This window comes from Akebia trifoliata, chromosome 10, assembly GCF_017979445.1.
Source record: "Akebia trifoliata isolate Shusen 1 chromosome 10, ASM1797944v1, whole genome shotgun sequence".
Lineage (NCBI taxonomy): Eukaryota > Viridiplantae > Streptophyta > Magnoliopsida > Ranunculales > Lardizabalaceae > Akebia > Akebia trifoliata.
The window spans coordinates 21,169,631-21,191,205 of NC_141384.1; the positions used below are offsets into that span (position 1 = coordinate 21,169,631).

At 36.0% G+C, this 21,575-nt stretch overlaps 1 protein-coding gene across 4 annotated transcripts; it reads right to left on the reverse strand.

Annotated features, from left to right (window-relative positions):
* Positions 1-966: 966 nt before the first annotated feature.
* On the reverse strand, positions 967-20,383 carry LOC147393250 (histone acetyltransferase HAC1-like). Of its 4 annotated transcripts, none has more exons than XM_086457034.1 (18): positions 20,082-20,383; positions 14,524-14,726; positions 14,202-14,412; positions 12,931-13,039; positions 12,334-12,652; positions 11,769-12,254; positions 9,595-11,336; positions 8,719-9,015; positions 8,354-8,632; positions 7,165-7,293; positions 6,815-7,015; positions 6,479-6,621; positions 6,065-6,377; positions 5,623-5,762; positions 4,130-4,208; positions 3,622-4,014; positions 1,515-1,732; positions 967-1,422 (listed from the first exon to the last, which is right to left on the reverse strand). In XM_086457034.1, the coding sequence occupies exons 3-18, from the start codon at positions 14,375-14,377 to the stop codon at positions 1,308-1,310; spliced, it is 5,139 nt and encodes a 1,712-aa protein (XP_086313160.1). In that variant the 5' UTR covers positions 14,378-14,412; positions 14,524-14,726; positions 20,082-20,383; the 3' UTR covers positions 967-1,307. The 4 variants fall into 4 exon arrangements, with proteins under 4 accessions (XP_086313160.1, XP_086313156.1, XP_086313157.1 ...); XM_086457030.1 differs by having other exon boundaries at positions 9,595-11,339; XM_086457031.1 differs by having other exon boundaries at positions 9,595-11,339; positions 14,497-14,726.
* Between the last annotated feature and the right edge of the window lie 1,192 nt (positions 20,384-21,575).

The window sequence follows — 21,575 nt, forward strand, 5'->3', positions numbered from 1 at the left end:
ATGGACCTGTTGTGTAGATTGTCATATGTCCCTACTTTTCATTTCACTTGCAGTTTTTATTGTATTATATCCAACCGTCCAAGGACAAATACTAACCTTGAGATCATGTGTTTTTTCATGTGTACATAAGGAATTAGAGTCTAATTAATGTCACTTGAGCTCTGATGGGGGTAGGCAAGCAGGCCATTCCCATTCCATCCATATCGACGACTTCGACTTCCAATAATATTTGAAGAAGAAGAAGAATAAAGTCACCTTGACAGAAGATAATTCAAAAAGAAATTATTGCTGGGGACTACGGCTTATTCTTTAGGCAGATTTACCAAAACATGCACAACTTTTCATTTATTTCCCAAAACAGTACACTGTAGCAATTAATTCCGAAAACGGTAAATTTACCGTTTTCGGAATTAATTTTTTTTACCAAAACGGTAAAAACAGTAAAATGTATTTTTTTATACCAAAAATACCCTTTTTTATTTTTTGACTGAAATTACAAAAATAAAATTGATTTCGGTAAAAAAAAATTATAAATATATATGATTGATGGATTACCGAAAGAGAGTGAATCTTTTTAGTTGGATTTTCATTTTTTTAAGGTTAAAATTGTAAATATATATGTAAAACAAAAAAAAGGGTATTTTCGGTATAAAAAAAAATATTTTACTGTTTTTACCGTTTTGGTAAAAAATATTAATTCCGAAAACGGTAAATTTACCATTTTCGGAATTAATTGCTACAGTGTACCATTTTCGGAATTAATTTCGAAAACTCTACCGTTTTGGTAAATTATTCTATTCTTTTCTTCTTTATCTATCTTTTTAAAAAACAAATGCAATCATCTACAAAAAAAAAGACAAACATCAAGAAACAAACGATGCTGAGAAGGCTCGACCAACCCAACCCAACACCCCCCCACTTCAAAGGAAAAAAAGAAAAAATTCAGAAAGAAATGGAACAACTGACTTCCCAAATTTCCTTTAAAGACCTATTAAAAATATAGAATATTGTACATTGGCCGCCATTCATAGATGGCATTGGATACAACAGAAGATAAATCAAAGAATCACCTCAACTCGACCTTGACCAAGCCCCAATACATTGATCACATCTTGCAAGTTGGAAGGAAACCAATTAGAAGTAGCTTCCAAGGTTGCCCCTGTACATGTGTGTGTGCCCAACTTCATACCCCTCAAGAAACTACTTGTTCGACCGCTCGGTTCTAAACAGGTGTTCTTGGAGTATTTCTCAGATGTGGGTTATTTCCCTCTATCTTAGTATATTCCATTCATATATGTACAGAGTGGTCAGCCGTTGTTCCCTGCAACCTCTGCAGCTCGCTGTCTCATCATCTCCATAACCGCAGCCCTTCGCCGAGACTCGGACTGTGTCTGCAACCGCCTCAAATGTTCTTTCAAATCCCTGGAAAAAGATAAATATATAACATGAATGTGGTGAACAAACTTAAAATATTTTAACGAGATTGGACCGGGCCTTGAGAGAGGTATACGAACTTGCAACGTGGAACATGGCATTCTGATTCCTTGCAAGCTCGGGCATGCAATTGAAGGATGTACCACATTTTCTTGCAGAGAACACAGCCTTTAGAAGCACGGACTTTGCATTGTATCCCATGGCGGAATAGCCCCTTAACTTTACGGCAATTGGGGTACTGGCAATGTGGATATCGACATTGAGAACAGTGGACCAGAAGATCAAGCATTCTCCTAAGCTGCAATGACAAATAATCACAACATCATGCGAGTGCTCTCATAGCTAAATGCCAATATTTCCATGAAAATAACAGTTTTCAGTTTAGACTGGATGAACATTTCAGAATGATATCGAGAGAAATTATTCAAAATTATAAAAAGCAAAAGTTTTATTCTTTTTTTCCCCCTTTTTTACATGTAGGCCCTGCCTGGTACGAAGCAAATCATTTGCAAAGGCAAATGATTTGTGGGAATCTAATTTACAGCTGCTTGGTTACATCCTGAATTTTTTTTTGCATTGCAAATTATTTGCATGAATCTCTTAAACCCTTCACAAAATTCAGTAAATAGTTTGCAGCCCAAAAGGTGCTGCAAATCATTTGCATTGCAAAGCTTTTTGCATTTGCAAATGATTTGCATGGTACCAAGCAGGGCTGTAATGTAAGTTTTAGAATTAAACTAGATGATCCTCACAAAATTCAATAAATAAGAATATGATCAACAGATTAGTCGTTGGCTTTGCATAATGAGCAGAAGTTGCCTATGATGATACCACGGGAAATATGATCGACAATCAAGATCTTACATAGGATGACAGTCCATACGGAAAACAACCTTCTATGAGGTAAAGCTAGACTCCCAAATGATGAGAACGGACAAAACAAGACTTCACAAACATTGCAAGGAAACAATAAAATGACTTGACTTCAAAGACTCCATTATCACTCTTTGAGCATAATCCTACTGTCTTCTTGTAAGAGGGACAAAGGGAGACATTAGGAATATGATTGATGAGACTCGCTAAAGAATCAATCTCCCAACCATTACTATTTTTCCTAAAAAAGCATCTCAACAGCATCCTAGCATACGGATACTACAAGAATGACATGACCAAATTCCATTAATATTGAATTCTTCCAGCATTTAATGCAAACTCTGTAGTCCAATGGGCGTGATAACCACAACGAATAAAATCTATGGTTGGCAGACCAACAATGTCTATAGATCATCAAAGATGCTAAATTCTAAAACATAAACTTAAGTCAGGCTGGGCTACCCACGATTCGAAAACTCAAATCCCACATGCTTCTACTTGGTGAATCCAGCGATGACTTGGTAGAGATAAAAATAAAGATCACCGAAGATGCAGAAGAATGCCTAAAAAATGCTCGTCATTGGAACCTTAGGTCACTCTAATGGAATGCAACCAGTGTGGATCAAGGTCCGAGACTTAGCCAAATTTTATATGATGCCCATGCAGGCCACACAATAACCTGTATGTACCTCTTGTTTCCTTTTTGGTATTAGCATGAGTGCACGCACTCTTTTGTTTTTTTTTTTTTTTTGCTAGGTAAGCAAGGGGTAAGTGGTTAACGGAAGTGATGGGTTCAACGGGATTTGAATGTAAGTGTCATGGGGATCAACTCTCCTCAAGCCTTTGCCAACTTAGCTAAGTGGCACATGAAATGCACGCACACATACAACATAACATATAATACAAAAAATGATGACCAAACCAACTTCAGGTAAAGAACACAAACGGAATAGCTAATGTGCTCTTGATGACAAAGAAAAGATCTAATTCACTCTTGATCATACCAGTAGACATTGTGCACATGAAATCAAAAATGGCGTTTTTTTACTTTCCCATTCAGCTAAGTATTGTTATGAACTGCAAATAGGTACCGGATCCTAATATTTAAAGATTAATTTATAAGTCATACTAGGATAGACAAGCAATACAAACTCCTAATTTCGTGATGATGAGACCTTGAAATTGATACACTAAATGCTAGTAAGATGTGAAGTAAACAGCTTTCCAGCTTCCATTGAATGCCTACTAAAATAACATAATTATATCCTAAAGAGCCTATCCACAACTTTCAACTACAAAAGTGACGAATTATACCTGCAAAACTCGTTTTTGTCGAGCTTCTTTGTTCTGTGCATTCTGATCAGCCATGGATGGATGATTTGTCAACTTATGAACATGATCAGAACCCCCATCCCTTTGATAACAAGCATTGCAAACATCAAACTCGGGGCAGATTTCACAGCGCCAGCCCTGACCCGATTCAATGTCATGACGGCAACTATTGCATGTAGTCACAAAAGCAGGTGCAGTTGGATTATGCAAATGATAAAGGACCATCATTGAGGAATGCTTAGCCCGACGTAGAGTATCATATTGATAATGATTTCCTTGACAAAGACTTAGAAACGCCTGTCTAGTATCAAAAAATTCACTTTCAAGAATCTCATCCTTATCCTTGGTATCTCCAGGCACATCATTCACTTCAACCTGCATTGAAATTTTCACATTGCACATCTTTTATTAACTCAAATTCCAAGTAGCCTAGGAAATAGTCCTATGTTTCGGATGTAAGCATAAAAATATTTTGGTTAAGAGAACTTACAGAATGAAATGCATGTTTGTCCCTACTATTGATAGGGTGTCGATCCCTCTCTTCAATGCTTAGTTCAGCATCATAACACCTGGAATGAAGTAAAACATTAATCCCTCCTAAAGAATAATGAGAATAATACTTACTAGTATGGGAGAACACAAACACACAAAAAATCTAAAACTATGTTCCTCTTGAAAGGGAGCATTAATTGCTGTATGATTCTTCAAGGAATCCCCCATTGTGTGATTCTGATTGGAAAAATGAATGAACTGGCTTATTTCGATAGTCTATCAGGGTTCCAAAGCAAAGTGGTAGGAAGTTGTGGAGTTCACTCCCCCTTGCCCTTCATAAAATCAACACTGCAGTTTTTCCCTGTAGTCATAGATACACATGTCGATGGTGGACATATCCTGTGATTTGTATGGCAGTATCACCCTTTATTTTAGTTACTTTTTTATGAAACAAATTATTTCCAAAAGTGATTTTGTGTTTCAATTCCCATACAATACTTTAATAGATATTAAATTCAACTACAGTTGTTTGATTGCCCCTTGTGGACCTAATTATATATCTAAAGTTACTGGACAGTGATATAGTGTGTATAAAACTATAAATGTTTTCTTTCACTTCCATTATCTTTCTTCTTAATTTTTATTTTTGTATTTTTGATAAGTGGTTCTTAATTTCATTCTAATAAAAATGAAAATAGCATTATTGCTTAAATACACAGAATTGAACTGAGGAACATGATTCGTTTGGCCAACCACAAATTCATGGGACAAGACTTTGTTGTTGATGAGTGATGACAAGAAATACATTACATTTTAATTATAACTAAAATATTATATTATAATACATGCGCATGGACATGTCTCCATTGCACATTTTTCACGCAGCATGTCAAACCCCCCTCTCTCTCTCTCTCACCTTATGCTAGATTCTATCAAATAAGAGTAATAACTGAATTTCCCAAGATAAAAGAGACCAAAAGATTGTGTTTTCATAATATAAGATTAAAGATCATCAAATGGGGTTAAAGTGAAAGCAGACATTAACTAAATTTCATAACAGAAGACTTGGCTCTGAACATAGTCGAAGTAATGCCTTCGGCGTAACATGTTCCCCTTGAAGATTGTCAAAGATGGTCAACTGAATTAGTACTTTTCCCCATGACTCGACATTCTGTGATGCTTTATAAAGTGTGAAGAATGCATTGATCAATGGCCAAAAACAGATGTGCTAGATATTCTTTTTGTAATGGATGCCATTTCCTTTTCTCCTTTTAATTGTGTATACTTGTTTATTATTTATCTCAGAGAAAAGCAGATAAAAAAGAACAATAGTTCCCATTCCTAACTAGCAATATCCATATCCCCAATGGCATACTTGTCAGTCAAGAACAAATAGCTTGAGATATGAGTCAATGGCTTACAATACACACACAGAGAACCAGGAAAAAAATTCTAGAGTAAAACTAGATACTTTGGTTTAGTGGGTCTTACTTATCACAAAGCTGGAAATTTTTGCATTGGTTGCAGATCCAACGTTTTCCAGATACCATTAGATGACAGCAATGAGTACATGCATGTTGCAAATGTACCATGATAAAATCCTCCTTCATTGGGCAAATTGTTTCACCAAGCTGTGAAAATCACATACATTTGTATTAAATAAAAACGAAAACAACCAAGAAAATAAAAGCTAAATTTGAAAGAACTGAATTGAAAAAGTCGAGATTAAGTGATTCAGAAACATAAGAAAAATAATTCTAATCAGTGACAAAAGTTGAACTATGAATCATTAATGAATCTAATTCAGGTCCAATGCACTCAGCATGAAGTCACACTCATCTGTATTCATAGGACTAAATTTTCATAAATGAGGAAAGTCAACGAGGTTAACGAAAGTATCAAATCTCAAAAAGACATGAGAAATCAAATTAACCTTTTGCATCAATAGCGCATCCTTTGAGGCATTGCAAGATAGATCAGTGTGTCCAGCAGCTTTTAAAGCCCTTTTTGTTATTGTCTTTTTGGTTTTTCCTTTCTTTTGTTGTCTTCTGCCATCTTCTTCTTGACGAAGTTGGTAGATCATATCCTCAGCAGCACCAGGCCAGTAGTCACCGTCAAAATACGGAAGGTGGGCTGCAGTTACCTTGGCCTTACATTCCCCAGTAGATACAAAGAAATGATCATATAAATTAGTGAGGTCTACCACGATATTTTCCTTGGCAGCTTTCCGTAACATTGACAAATACCTGAGGGGAAAGATATTCATGCATGCCATGTATTAGAGGGGAAAAGAGGAAAAAATTTCAGTATTCTTAATCATACTAATTCTGGAAGTTATCTGACTCACCACTCCCTGAGTTTATCAGATTTCGGTGTTTTCTGGATCTCAGGATGGCAGTATAGAATATAATCTTCACCCTTCAATGGAGGGCAAGCCCATATGTAACAGCTAGAGAAACCTCGTGTCTTGCAATATTCAAGGTATCCTATCTGGAAAGAAAAGCAGAAAAAATCCCCAGTTACTTTCTCTAATCGGATATAGAAGCTCTAAGAGAGCTCAAGTATTAAGAAACCAAACAAAACAAATCATCTACCAAGACTACCGGAGATTAAAAAAAATAAGAATAGTGATGAAAAATCTAAAATAAAACTTGCAACATAGAAGGGGAATGTATCAATGTACCAGAATTTCATGATAAACAAAAGTACGAAGAGCCTCTCCAGTAATTGTTCTAATTTCGGGCCTGAAGTATTTGACAGAATCCAAATACGAAAGATACACCCGCCGTTGATTTGGAAATTGGCATTCTGAACCAAATTCTTGAACGTACATGCCGAAGAGGCATACTTCTACGCCTTCAATCTTCTGAAATAACAGAATGACCTGGAAAAAGCACTTATGAGTTCATCATACACAAAAAAAATATAAGCCTGCATGTTTTTACTTGCATCAAATGTATTCAACGACATAAGAAAATAATAACAATTTATTTTTGTACTTCACAATTAAGACAAGTGTAATCTCCTGCATACCTTGGATTTATACGGGAATTCTGTTGGGTAATTCTCTTCTTGAAAAATCTCCAGAAAACGTTGCTTCACTTCCAATTTTTTATCAACTGATGATACAACTCTAACTACCAGTGCTTCTGCTCCTGGAACCTGTTAAAATTAACTAACAATTAGATCATAAACCAAAGAAGTATTATCAAGTCACAATCTCCTACAATAAAAACCAATAAAACAAGGAATTCATAAAAATGACGCATATGAACATGTTTTGATGCCCGAGATGACTAAAAGTGTTACACCCACTGACCAATATAAAGAATATATGTAAATAAGAATATGCATTAAAATCATATAACCAATATCTACATAATAGCAGAATGAAAGATATTGAGTAAACCAAGATTTATTAAGTGTAATGTCATATGCATAACATATAGGTATAACAGGACGTCCGACGCATCAAATTCTGAGAAAATGGAGTGTGTGCCATTGATACAACATTTTTTGGAAAGTTAATCCCAAAAAACTGAGATCAGCATAACAAACAGGATGCTATATAAAAATAAAAATAAAAAAAGTAAACTAGTTGAAGAAAAGAATGGAAAATGAGCATGTGCAAAAGTAAATTTATCATCAACCTAAAGAAATGGATCTGAAACTCGTGACAGAATGGCATAGAGCATGGTTAAGGTGCAGGAAGGAGAGATCGCACAGACTGTCCAAGATCTTATGTAACATCCTAAGATTATCTCTCATATTCCTCGTCATCATGAAAACCTCATCCCAAAAAATTCATGGTTAGCAGCTTGACAATACATGTGAGTCTACTACATGTCGTGATAGAAGATAATTCTCACTACCATTTACCAGAATAAATAAGAAACTAATTAATTTTCTCATCCTTCAGAAAACATTAAGCTATATATATTCAAACTGTTCTACACTCCCAGTATGATTGGGAAAGAGAAGCTTTGGTGGTGTTTCTAGAATGAATATTTACAAAAACAAATATATCCTTTGGAGGAACATTTTGAAAAATCGTATCATCAACATTTCAGTATTAGAGTTTCCTGGGAGAACCATTGTAAACTTTTAAGGTCCTGAACTTACAGATCACTCAAGAAAGACAATTTTTCTTAGTTATTGAAGCTATATGCAAGGTTCTCGATGAACAGTCTAAGAAACATTACGTAGCAAGCAAATAAATCACCTCATCAAAATGCTTCCCTTGAAACCTCGCCCTTTCCTGTCTCTCCTGCTTCAGTCGCTTAAAAAGCCGCTGCTCGATGTGGTCACTGAGGATTGTTCTTGGCAAATCCTTTGCACCAAGAACAGCACTCTGTGGTAAGGGCTTACGATCTCCTTTTTCAACCTCTTGAATGTAGCAATTAGGGCAAGTATACTCAGCTTGCCCACCATCATTCCTTCGACCATTAAAGAGGGCACATATTTGATGTTGCCATGCTTCACATTTATCACATTGCACCCACTGTAGATGAACATAAAAGTCATAAACATGAGATTCTTTTTTCCATGGTAGATAAAAATAAGAAAACAAGATGCAATAGAATTTACCCATTCTTCAGTTTCCTCATCATTTTTCTTCTTTTCCAATCTTGCCTTCGGAATGGCAGTCCCATCAACCTCGATCATCTCCCCACGTGACTCATTATAGCATGGAATACAAAAGAAGTGTCGTGTATCACCAGTTCCCATGGTATAATATGTTGCATTTCTCTTTATGCGAGCACCGCATGGTGTGCAATATATAGGTGGAGGTTCAAAAGTGAGTTTCTCCACTGCGCATAGTTGACAAGAGTTCTCACTCATTGAGTGTTCCATTGCTTGGTTTTTTTCAGCCTTTGCTTTACTCTGTAAAATGGAAAATTGGCAACAAAAAAAATTAATCGTTATCTGAAAATACAATGTTCCAGTTATACTCGACATTCTAATTCTAAGGCAAGAAATCTTAGAAAGATGTCAATCAATTATAATATACAAATTGATGTCCATTAAAACCAAACTATTTCTTATATGAAAGACTCTATGCACCTCTTTGCCTGAACTTTGTTCTTCAAGATAACAAATAACAAAGAAAAGAAACATTTATTTGGATAAGCAAATAGGGTGGTAAAAATGGATTTCCAACCAACCATAAGGGGTCCACGTACACAACCTTGACAAACTTAGAGGAAAAAATAAATACTTGATGGCCAGGATATTAGACAATTAATTATATGTTTCAAATAGACGACCCCTTATGCTTTTTTTTTATTACTTTAAAAACCCCTACAGGCAATTGATTAAAGAACCAAAACTAACTAAATGTAGTAAAAAGTTATAAATGCCTCATGATGGAAAATGGGAAAAAAAAAAAAAGCGACAATTCAGTCAATGAGAATATATCACTAGAAAACTAGTTGGCATTTTAAGAAACATTTAATATCATACCTGGCCAACCCACCGCCTAAGACCAGAAATATGCTCTCTAACTTGCTCCGGAGTGAACAATTCAGTCAATGAAACACCCTTTATTTTTGGCTTCCCTGATTTGGTTCCAACTGCTTGTTCAGTAGGCGGCATTGCAATAGTTTCTTGGTTAGTCAGATCAATTTCTTTCTCAACTTTCACACTTTCTTGCTCAACAAGACCAACAGTCTCGTTTGGAATAGTAGGTTCAACATCAGGCCTAGGGTTGTAGACATCATCAGATTCATTTTTCTTAAAATCACTAAAACTAGGACTTATACAGGGCTCTGCCTTAACTTCTGCAGCCCGAAATTTAGCAGTCGTGGCTATGCCAACTTCTTGACATACTTGGGGCGGCTGTACATCTTGAGAAATATGAGGTCCACTGATTGAAGGAACTGATACAGGAGAACATTCACGCTTATTAGGCATAAGGGACGGGGAGGGATGTTCCAACTTCATTCGTTTCCACGAGGATTGTAGACCTTCTGAAGTTTCAATAGTTGATGGACTAGAATTTGATGCCAAACTAGCAGCATTTCGAGGTGCACCAACAGATTTCCAAGATCCATTCGTTATATTTGGTAAACCAGTATCAGATAGAGGACGAGAATGAGCTTTACGTTGCTTCACCATGATATGACGCACAGGAACGCAAACAGGACAATCAGATGAGTGGCAACTTTTAAAATGCCGAAAAAGAGTTTTGGACTTAGAGCAGTGAAGATTTGAGCATTGACCATTGCAACTATCCATATGTTTCCACAACTCCTGCACAGCTAAGCATTTGACTTCTAGGCACTTTCCTTTTTGAGCCGAACATCCACGAGCGTGAATCAAGAATAGTAGCCACCTCTGTTGATTAATATAGTTCTGTTCTGGGGTTACATTTCCCCGTCTACATGATGCACCACCATTTGAAGTGGGTGGCACTGAAATATTCCTCGAAACACCAATTTGACTTTGACCAGTGATAGATACTTCTGAAGTTTGATGAGGTCTTTGAGCTTCATCTTGCCCCTTTAAACGTTGACGGAACTGCTCTTGAATATGTTGCTCATGTGGTATGTGTTGCAGTGGTGGTGGTGCTTCTAGTTCTGCTCCAGCAGAGAGAGAACTAAAATTGTTTTGAGATCTTGAAGCTTGTTGGTGTGGATTTAACATTTTTGGGGTATGCTGAGAGTTTTGTTGTAGTGAAGAGCAAACATCCCGAGCACCAGATTGATTCTGAATCTCAGAAAGTTGGAATTGTTCAGGAACTTGTGAGTGCAGAACTTCATTATGGGATTTCACTCCATGGTCAGGCAGTACTTGAGACTGCTTCAAAGCATCATTTTTAAACATAAGTTGCTGCTGCTGCTGCTTTTGCTGGTGTTGATATTGAACAAATTGTTGATGAGGATTTTGCAACAATGGCTGTTGTTGAAATTTCTGAAATTGTTGCTGAGAAGTATGGGGTGATTGGAAATTCATACTTGGTGAAGGATCAAGTGTCTGAGGTTTTATATGTGCAGCCTGTTTCATTGTCGACAAATTTGGCTGATTTGAAGTAAAGGAAGAGTTGGTCTTAGAAACAGACTGCATAGTCATAGGATTAATATTTGGATTATTAATCAACGATCCAACAGATGTTCCAGTGCCAAATAAATTCCCAGACCCAGACAGATCAGCAATATTCATCCCATATCCATCACCTGCCATCGGAATTATTTGCTGGGACAATGCTGCTATACAGAAACAAAAAAAAAAAAAACAGATCCTCTCTTAGGTTCCTTAGGAAGTACTAGGCCTCATATCTTTACTATTATAATGAAAGAAGGCAGAGTAGAAGTTGTTTGACACCAAAATTTGAATAGTCAAAAATGCCCTCACTTTTACATTTAAAATTAGAGATTCTATTGCCACACCAACTTTTGCTAACGACGCCCCAATTCATATGTAAATCACCAAAGAAGTAACACACATATTGGGGTGGCATTAGCAAAAGTTGGTGTGGCAATAGCAGCTCTCTAAAATTAATATAACCAGGGTCATTTTCGTCAAAAACTAAGAAAATTGCAACCGACGACACATTAATCAATATTTTAAATTACAAATAAGCCCTTGATAATGTGCATTTTCATGAAATGAATGAGAGAGAGAAAGAGAGAGATTACTCTGCATTAGCTGTTGCTGATCGAAGTGCTGATTTAAAGGCTTAGATGCATTTCCATAGGGTGATGCAGACATGTAGCCCTCGGATGCTGCAGGCCCATTGACAACTGGCATGTTGTTCCCAATCAATCCTAACCCACCATTATTAAGGGCCCTATTGGAAAAGCCGTAAGAGGAAGGGTTCTGTTGCAAGCTAGATCTCATTCCAATGTTAGTTTGGCCTCTGAGGCCGTGCAACATATGGTTGTTATTATGACCACCAATGTACTGCTTTGGTTGTAGCTGTGAAACTGTTGTTGATTCAACACCAGAAAACCCACCATTAGTAGCAGATTCAGAATTCATGGAAGACTGGGCATTATTCAATCCTGGTGTAGGAATCATTTGGCTTCCAAGCCTTTGCACGGCCACTGACGACATCATATTGTTTCCACCAGAGCCAATAGAGACATGGGCAGGTGACTGCTGATATCCATTAGGTAGGGGCCCTGCATCACTAGATATTGTTACTTTGAGAAGCAACAAAACTAATATAATTGATTATTGAAATTGTTGAGTTGGAATTACCATCAGATCCATTGAAGGAACCATCATGCATTCCAACAGTTGACCCATTCACAGTTGGTAACAAGCTTCCTGTGTTGTTGACAGTATTGGGTGCCAGAGTACTACAAACATTTGTAGCAACCAAAGCATTCTCCATAGAGGATGCCATTGTAGAGTTTAAGTTCCCACTATGTTGCATACCAGGAGTCGGTATCATTGTACCAATGGATGAGGAAGAAGAAACAAGATGGGGTAATTGTTGGCTGTGATTAGAAGATGATATACGTCTGGTCAAAATATTTAAACGGCGTTCCAATGTACTCATGTCCATGTACTCCTCCTAAGGATACATAAGAGTGCAAGAGTTATGAAAGATAGCAAGGGATGAGCATGTACATATAAAAGATTAACAGTTGCCTGGACACAGGGAAGCCTAAGAAACTCTAAACAAAAGGTAAAACAGTTTTATATACAAAAGTCAGCTCTCTGGGCTGTTAGTTCTCTATTCCGAGATAATGAAAAAACAAAAAATGAATCCAACAAAACAAGGTAGCAATCTAAATGATCCCCAACACAAGCTCAATCAACCCAATCCAAGAAATGTTAGCAGTAGCATACCTCTGAGGTAGCATTCTTGAATAGACACTCCTCCAAGCGCTTCACAATATCTCTCATCCTTGCTTGCATTTCGCGAGTTGTCCCTGGCCGCTGCAGTAAAATTTGGTGGCTGGAGAAACAGCAAAGAAATTGAGAAAAAAAGGTTCCTTAGTATCACATACTAATAGACAAATAAATGAATAGAAAAGCCTGAATTTTAGTCATACTCCCAAAAAATCAAAGTAATGCTAATTTTTAGATGCAAAAAAAAAAAAAAAAAAAAAAATTTATGAAAAAAAAATGTTTGCAACTCAGTCCTTGGCAAAAAAAATATATAGCTCTGGATTGAGTTAAGTGGAGAAAAAGGAGGAATTTTGCTAGTCGGAAAAAAAAAAGGCTCACGTTGCCGACCCAGGTATTTAGGATAACAAATAGATGATGGTAACGACAATGGGTGTCAGTTTACAGTCAAAGCATATTAGATTTATTATCTTAAGAAGGATCTGACACAAAGAGAAAATAGAAGCAGGGTTTCGGGGCGGTAGCTCCATGCTCAGTTGAAGATTCCTGCTACTAGGATATAGATCCATAAGCATATTCAAAGGCTTTTGGTTCAAGACAAAAATGAAATAGATGGCATTCTACCACAATAGTCCATAGAAGTGAGTCATCCCATTGCAATGACTTGTTCATTTATTGCTAAATAAATCAATGTCAATACATGCTAACAGAGTCCTCAAATGCACATAGGCAATGTAAAAAAGTCACATGCATGTGTATAAGTGCCTCAAATTGTTACAAAGTGTGGGACAAACTGACACCCAGAAACCCAGTACACTCATTTGCCAAGAAAGTCTACTCCATATATCAGGAGATATTGTTAAATACTGTACTTCATTAAATATTAACCACCCTGGATTCAAAGTAATCCTTCACCTACCAACTAATAACCACTGACCTGTTTGTCTATCAAAAAAATAAACGAATAAAATACCATAAATTAGTCCATGGTCAGTGTGCAATATAGAAAGAATGCATATACATAATCTGATATTCATTAAATAATATAAATTATAGAATATATGAGTTAGTTAAGATTTATTTATGAAGTATGTTGATGTGTATCCAATGCATGAGTATGCACGGTATCCGATATGGAAGATTCTTCAAAAAATGGCGTGTCCCGGATGCATAACACATGAGTATTTGATTATAACCATACTCACAGGATAAGGGATTAAGCTACTCAAAAATTTAAATAGACAAAACAAAATAGCAATTAAAAACCTTACATTCTATCTCGTACACGTGAGCGTGTCATCTCAAAATCAGGATCCATACTCCAGGTACCACGTAGACGAACTAAATTTGGTATATGTGGAGGTAGAGAACTGCCATTCTGCTGAGTTAAGCCAGGCAACTGGGAGCTAGCTTGATTAGGTACTTGCCCCGAAATCTGTCCTGACATATGTGCCTGCAAATTTATCTTTACCCCGTGTCCTCCTAAATACAAAGAACCAAAAAGGCACAGATTTTCACAATCCCACCAACAAGACCTCCAACAACAACTAAAACTTGGAAGACTACCAAAACAAAGAAGAAGAAGAACTGAACCAATGAAGCTATGGGTCTCATTTTATATCACAAACAACGCCTTTTCTGAAGTCTTCATTAAGAGATGCTGTGGGATATATCCAAATTCTTGAACTTCTACACAATCTAGCCAACGGCACAGTAGGGAGAATATAACAAGAGTCAACACGTATCCAGTGGTGTATCCAACCCCTTGAACTGGTAAACAATCTGGCTAATGAACCCTGTAGAGAGAACACGCCATGAATCAACACAAATTTCAAACTATTTGGAGCAGATGTTAAGATGCTATGATCAAACCATTTCAAATGCACAGTTCGAACCAGCTTGCATATCTCTTGACAGTGCCAAATATTGATCAAGCACATGAAGATTCAACTTTCCAAAGGAGGCGATTTCCATGAATATAGATATGTCAAACCAATGTTTAAAAAACCAAACCAATGATTGGACCAAATATTTTTCAAATTGATCAAACCCTAGTTAAATTCAATTGAACCGATGTATGTTTATTAAAAACTTGAAATATGTATCCATTTTTCCTAAAATAACTTAATTTGTATTCGTAAAGGATAATACTAACAAGAACTAACAGTTCATTAGCCTGAACGATTTTGTTATAAAATCCAATCAACCAGTTTGGTCCGGTTTTTAAAGCATTGTGTCAAACTTAAAAATAATTTACCGATATCATCCCCCAATGCACCCACCCCTTCCTTTTAGAGGAAATGATCAGAAAGACCCCAACTTTCCAATTGACGAGCATGCATGTGAATATTACACATTTTACTATATTTGCTTCATTAATCCATTTGAGAATGGGAATTGCCAATTGATAAAGTCTCAAATGTTAGAAGAAAAGCAAAGCCAGCAAATGGAGGACAGTACATTCTACATTTTTCAAAGTGTTTGGAGAGTGGGGATAGAAGAGCTCTCACGGTTGTGGTGTTTTTTTATAGGTAAAGATAATTTCATTAGAACGAACGGAGGTCGAGATGACCAACCGGAAAACAAAGAACACAACCTATCAAAAGAGGCAAGATAACCCCAAAAACGGCCCAACCAACCGGGACTGCCCCAATTCTAAATTACAAACCCTCTCCACCTAACAAGGAAATCTTCAGAAAAAATACCCCTAATTTCTTTAAACCGTTTACACCAAACAAAAAGAAATAATAGTAAGGCTAAGATCTCCACTAGCACCTCCTGATTATCCCTTTCTTTATCGTCGAACACACGTTGATTCATTTCCTTCTAAATGCTCCAACACACCACAAAAGGTAAAAAAACCCCCAACGAGTTCATTTTGCCTTGATAAAATACCTACCCCAATGTAGCCAACTCTCCAACCACCCTTGCAAAGAGTATGGAATGCAACCGACCACGCCAAACAAAGCTAGAAAGTGACACAAATCTTTGCGGCAAAACTACAATGAATGAGCATCTAGCGGCCCCCTTGGTCCGTGCTAGAATCAGGTTCAAGGTTGGTGAGGGTAGTAGAGTAAGTTTTTGGGAGGATTAGTGGTGTGGCCATATTCTGCTCATGGATCATTTTTCTCGTCTTCTCAGATTTTCTTCTAAGAAAGGGTTCTCTATTTCAAGTTTTGCAATTCAATCGACTTCTTCGTTGAATTGGAATTTTGGATTTACAAGAACATCTAATGATTGGGAGATGGGGGAGTTGTCGAAGTTGATTGACAAGATCGCCAGTGTGAATATACTACATGGGACTCATGATAAACAGGTATGGGAGAGATCCAAGGACGGGCTATTTTCTTTGTGTGCTTTCTATCAATATATGTGTCATGGAGATGGTAGGATCTTCCCAAGGGGTATAGTGTGGGGGGCGAAAGTTCCATTGAAGATTGTTTTCTTTTTGTGGATTGTGAGCTTGAGTAAAATTTTAACAACTTATATGTTTATCTACAAAGGTTTTTGCTTTCCAAATTTATATTGCACATGTAAGAATAAAGGAGAATTGGTGAATTATCTTCTTCTCCATTGTATGTTCACTTGCGAATTATGGAAGTATTTTTTAGAGCTCTTTGGCATTTTGTGCAGCTTTCCAGACTTCATGATCTCCTTGCTAGAGTTGTAGGGGTCGTTGGGGGCAACCTTTTCATGGTCCAAGAGGGCTCTTTGGCTCTTCCTTCCATTTGTGATTTGTTGGGGCATTTGGAAATAAGGGAATCAGGGTATATTTGAGGGCAAGGAGTGCTCTCTTGGTATTGTTCGCATTTTGATCATTGGTTTCTTGTTTTTGTAGTGTAAAATTTATAACGAGTTTAGAGAAATTTCTTTTTTAGGACTATGGGTCAATGTGTATGGATTTGTAGCTTAGTTCCTTCGTATGTTGGGTTTCAGATTTTACTCTCTATTGTGTATTTAGAGGTCATCTCGGCCGTGCTAATACAATATGCTTTTACTGATGAAAAAAGAATTATATCATGATATATATAGGGAATGCTAACGTCCAAGACCTCATGGGGACGTTAGCATTCTCCAACACTTTTTTTCCAATAATACCCCTACTCATTCTTTTATTTAGTAAAAAAGACAAGGGTATATTAGTCTTTTTTACATAATAAATACTTATTTATGTAATTAATACTTGTCTCTTTCATAATAAATGTTAAGAAACATTTAATCTTTAGAATTAAATGTCTTGTTGCAATAAATGATTTGGCAATCAATACAAACAAGCATTTATTGTGTAAAAGACCAACATACCCCTATTTGTCTTCACTAAAAAACAAAATGAATAGGGGTATTATGGGAAAAATAAAGTGTTGGAAAATGCTAATGTCCCCATAAGGTCTTGGACGTTAGCATTCCCCATATACATATATATATCTTGTGACATAATTACTAGCTCTTACAAATTTGAAATGCACATCATTCCGAAAAGGAAGCCCCTTCCTACCAGTGACATGTGACATCCTCACCCCACTAATGCAATATGCCATTGACGGATCAATGTCATAGATAACTGGATCAGGTGCTACCCAACAGTGTAGAGTCTGAAGGTTGGAGGTTGTTAAAATATTATGTATGCCACCCCACCCCCCACCATAATAATAATAATAACCTTCCCGCTCCTAAAGCAGTGAAGCCCAATTGATTGCTATAGTAGGTGCAACCAGCTAGACAAGAAAAAAAATTATCCAAACAGAAATTAGAATTTTATTCAACTTAATTGAGGTGGAGGATCCATATATTAACTGGATTTTTCCTGCCCAAAAAAATTTAAAAAAAAAAATGCAAAAGTTGACTAAGTTATTGTTTCAAATTAGTAGATAGAGTTGTAATTCAAGATTCAAGTGAGTGCAGATCTATGTTACGTTTATTGTCACCATGACTTCAGCAAAAATGCTATATTGAATCTCAAGATGTCTGTTTCAGATTAACAAATAGATCAACCTGCAATTGGGTACTTGGATAATTAAAGAAACATATGATTTAAAATTAATAGAAGGTTCCGTGGATTAGACAAGTGTTTAGGCCTTCTCAGCTAGCTCAAGAGGAGGTCTAGTCTTCTACAATCCAGCTCCTTCAATAAATTTGTAGTGGAAAGATTCACAACATGTGACATTCAAATATGGAATTAATCATATAAAGTGGGAATTAAATAAATGACAATGCAACAGACAATTGAATAGTTAGCAGATAATGATCAATTCATGTAAAACAAGCATTATGAATTGCACCAAAGAATCTCATAAAAATCACAACAATTGAAAATGTAATTATAACATAAACCTTTAGATAAATCAATTTCACAAACATGAACTCATAGCATCAAATGCCACAACACAGAGTGATCCTCAAGACTAATTGAAAGATAAAAGTAGAATTAGTAATTGATTGGTATTTTAGTAAGAGTGGAATTAGTAAGTTGGTAAGAGTAGGACTCTTTATTTATATATAGATGTAATTCCATCACTAAAATAATAAGTGCATTTTTCTTTTAATCATGTATTTACACAATCCTTGGTATGCTGAGCACTCGAGATCGTCCTTTCTCTTTGAGTGGGCACGTTAGGAACTAGGTTCCTAACAATTGGTATCAGAGCATTGTTTTAGGCATGCCAACAAGGAAGAAAAATTCAACAAAGATGAGTCTCGATTGACCATTTGGAAGAAGCAATCACCACTAATGCAAGTTACCTTGGTGTCAATCCAACAAACTATGGAGAAATTGGCAGTTCAACAGCCACCCCCATTACCAAACCTTCAAGTACAAGTCATTGAGGTAGTTAGTGGAAACTCAAAGGTAGGAGATCAAGTTGGTGATCTTGTTAATCGAACGGTTCAAAGACTTCATGGATATCAAACTGATGATGATTGTTGCCACACTTTGCTCAAATCAATTTCCCTCGTTTTGATAGGAATGATCCATTGGAATTTATATACAAAGTAGAACAATTTTTCTATTACCATCAAACTGCTGAAAATGAATAGGCTTTTCTTTCCTCGTTCCACATGAAGGGAGTTGCGTCAAATTGGTTGCAATGGTGTAGTAGTACAAATTCAAATCTTATATGAGAAAGAATGATTCATTTTGGATCAACTAATTACAAGAATCTTGATGGAATACTGGCAAAGCTACAACAAGGGTCCGGATCTATACAAAATTACCAAGAAGAGTTTGAACAGCTTTCCAATCGAACTGATGGTTGGTCAAATAGAACCTTGATGGATCCTTCACTCAAGGCCTTCAAGACAAGATCGGCAAGAGGTGTCGATGTTTCAACCTTCAACATTACAAGAGGCAATTATGTTGGCTCGACGACGACAAGAAGCTAAATTGTTTCAACTTCGATGGATTGGTTACCAACGGCCAAGCACACACCAAAAATCGATATGAGATGATCACGGCATCCGCACTTTCAAGTGATGAAAGTGGACAAAAGATTGTGTTACACTTCAAGCCATCCATGCAACATGGATCTTCATATTTAGTAGAAGGACGGGATGAAGTGGATGATAAAAATATTCCAATTGAAGTTACTTTTCCGCACATAGTCAGTTTTTAGAGTGGGCATTGTTAGGAATCTACGTTATTAGATCTAGTTTTCTATCAATTGGAATTTTAGGCGTATGTTGGTATTTTGGTATAAGTAGAATTGATTTGTATTTTAGTAAGTGTGAAATTAGTAAGTTGTTAGGAGTATGGCTCTTTATATATATATATAGATGTAACTCTGTTTGAGTGGGAACTAGGTTCCTAACAGATAATTGAATCCCCTCTAAGCACACAGTTGACCATGACCAACACTTCAACAAACGAATACAATTGGTTGGTCCATAAAATCAGTGAAATATATAAAAATAAACAAAGGGGAAAATAATATCAAAAGCTAAACTTTTTTAGGGGGAATCTCCAAGAAGTCAATCGATGGATTGAGAAATCAAAATTACAGATAAACTTTCTTAATTTTGAGAAGAATGAGGAACAAAACAATAAGTAATTTTTAATTCTTTATCAAAATTGGATCGAAACTTATGAAACCCTAGGGTTTCAAAACATCAAATTATAAACCCAAACAAATAGTAGAAAGCGAAAACAAGACACGAACCTGTAATTAGAAGCAACGCCCGCGATTGAAGAGAGAAATATAGAGCTTCGGATCGAATCTTTGATTATTGATAGATTTTAATCAATTCGATTGCAGTGAGAAGTACAGGCAGAGAGACAGAGAGAAAAGAGCACGACAACCAAATTCGCGCGAAATGATGGAATCAATCGATCGAAAGTTTAGGGGATTTGGGGGAAAGAGAATTTTTAGTGAAATTAAAATGAGAAAATAAAAATTAGAATTTATAGTAAGGTTGAAGACTTAGAAGAGTTAGAAGGAATTAGGGGCAGAGAAAAGAAAGTTGAACTCGTTTGATATTATAACACCGCCGTTATAAGATCCCCGTACTGTCTTGTAAGAAATTTACAATTTTACCTGTTAAATAGTGCCATGTGTTATCTCCTCTATAATAGTGTAAGTGGGGACATATAATCTATCCATCAAAAATTTATACATAACTGAGTATTAAGGTCTTAAATTGCATGTTATCATATGTGCATCTAGATAAGTCATATCAAATAGATTTAGATCGATGATCTTGAAATAAAATTTGTTTGGTTAGTGAATCATTGATTTTTCTTTTTTTTGTTTTAATGTTATTTTTCTGTGAAAATTAGCGAAAGCGATATAAGAAAAATATGTACTTAAATATACATTTTTTTAAGATCTTTTTTGATAAATCTAGATTTGTCCGATATAATTGAACTAGGTTTGGACGATGCTCAAAGTAATTTGATAAAGAAGAAAAAAAATCAATCATCAAATTTGGTTTTTTAAAACATTACTCAAATTACTATGAAAATTGTTACGTAGCATATTGTAAAAAAGATAATATGAATGATAGTCTTCATCCTTGTTCGAATTGATTACATGACATGAAATTGAAAATGTCATGCACATTGGCTTCTATGTTATGGGAGTCAACTAAGAGGATTAGATTTTGTGGTTTGGGAGAAGACACACTACGAGTATCCATCTATTAGTCTTGTTTTGGAATACGTTTTGTTGTAGGCAAACATCTCTCTCTCTCTCTCTCTTATTATTATTATTAGTTGTTTTCTTCTTACTCCATCCCTCCACCTCCACCCTCTGTTGTTGTACCACCCTCTACCACCACTGTTGTTGTCTCTAATGTCATTGCCGACTCGACTCATCTTTATCTCTCTTTTTTGTTCTTTTATTCTCCTCTCAAACATTGGCTTCCAACCTCTGTCCCTATCCTTCCGCATAGAGCTAACAATGATCTGAAAACATACCTGATGTTTAAATCATTTGATCTGAAAAATATGGAAAAAAAATAAATCGAATTTTCGGATCAGATTCATATTGTAATTTTAAATCTGAAACAATTTTAGATCGGATTTGGATTTACCTCAATCCTATCTAAAAAAAATCAAATCCGAACATATTTTAATAATATATTTTATTATCTTAATTTCATATAAATACATATAGATAAAACGTTTTTAAGTCTTTTTGGATTCCCTCTATATT

Excerpts from the sequence above, each read along its gene's own strand:
- LOC147393250 (XM_086457030.1), bottom strand. The coding sequence starts at position 14,377 with ATGTCAGGACAGATTTCGGGGCAAGTACCTAATCAAGCTAGCTCCCAG. Across the intron at positions 13,040-14,201 it reads TCACGTGTACGAGATAGAAT|CCACCAAATTTTACTGCAGC; the intron begins GTAAGGTTTTTA and ends CTGTTTCTCCAG. Across the intron at positions 4,209-5,622 it reads AATTTCCAGCTTTGTGATAA|GTGTTATGATGCTGAACTAA; the intron begins GTAAGACCCACT and ends ACTTCATTCCAG.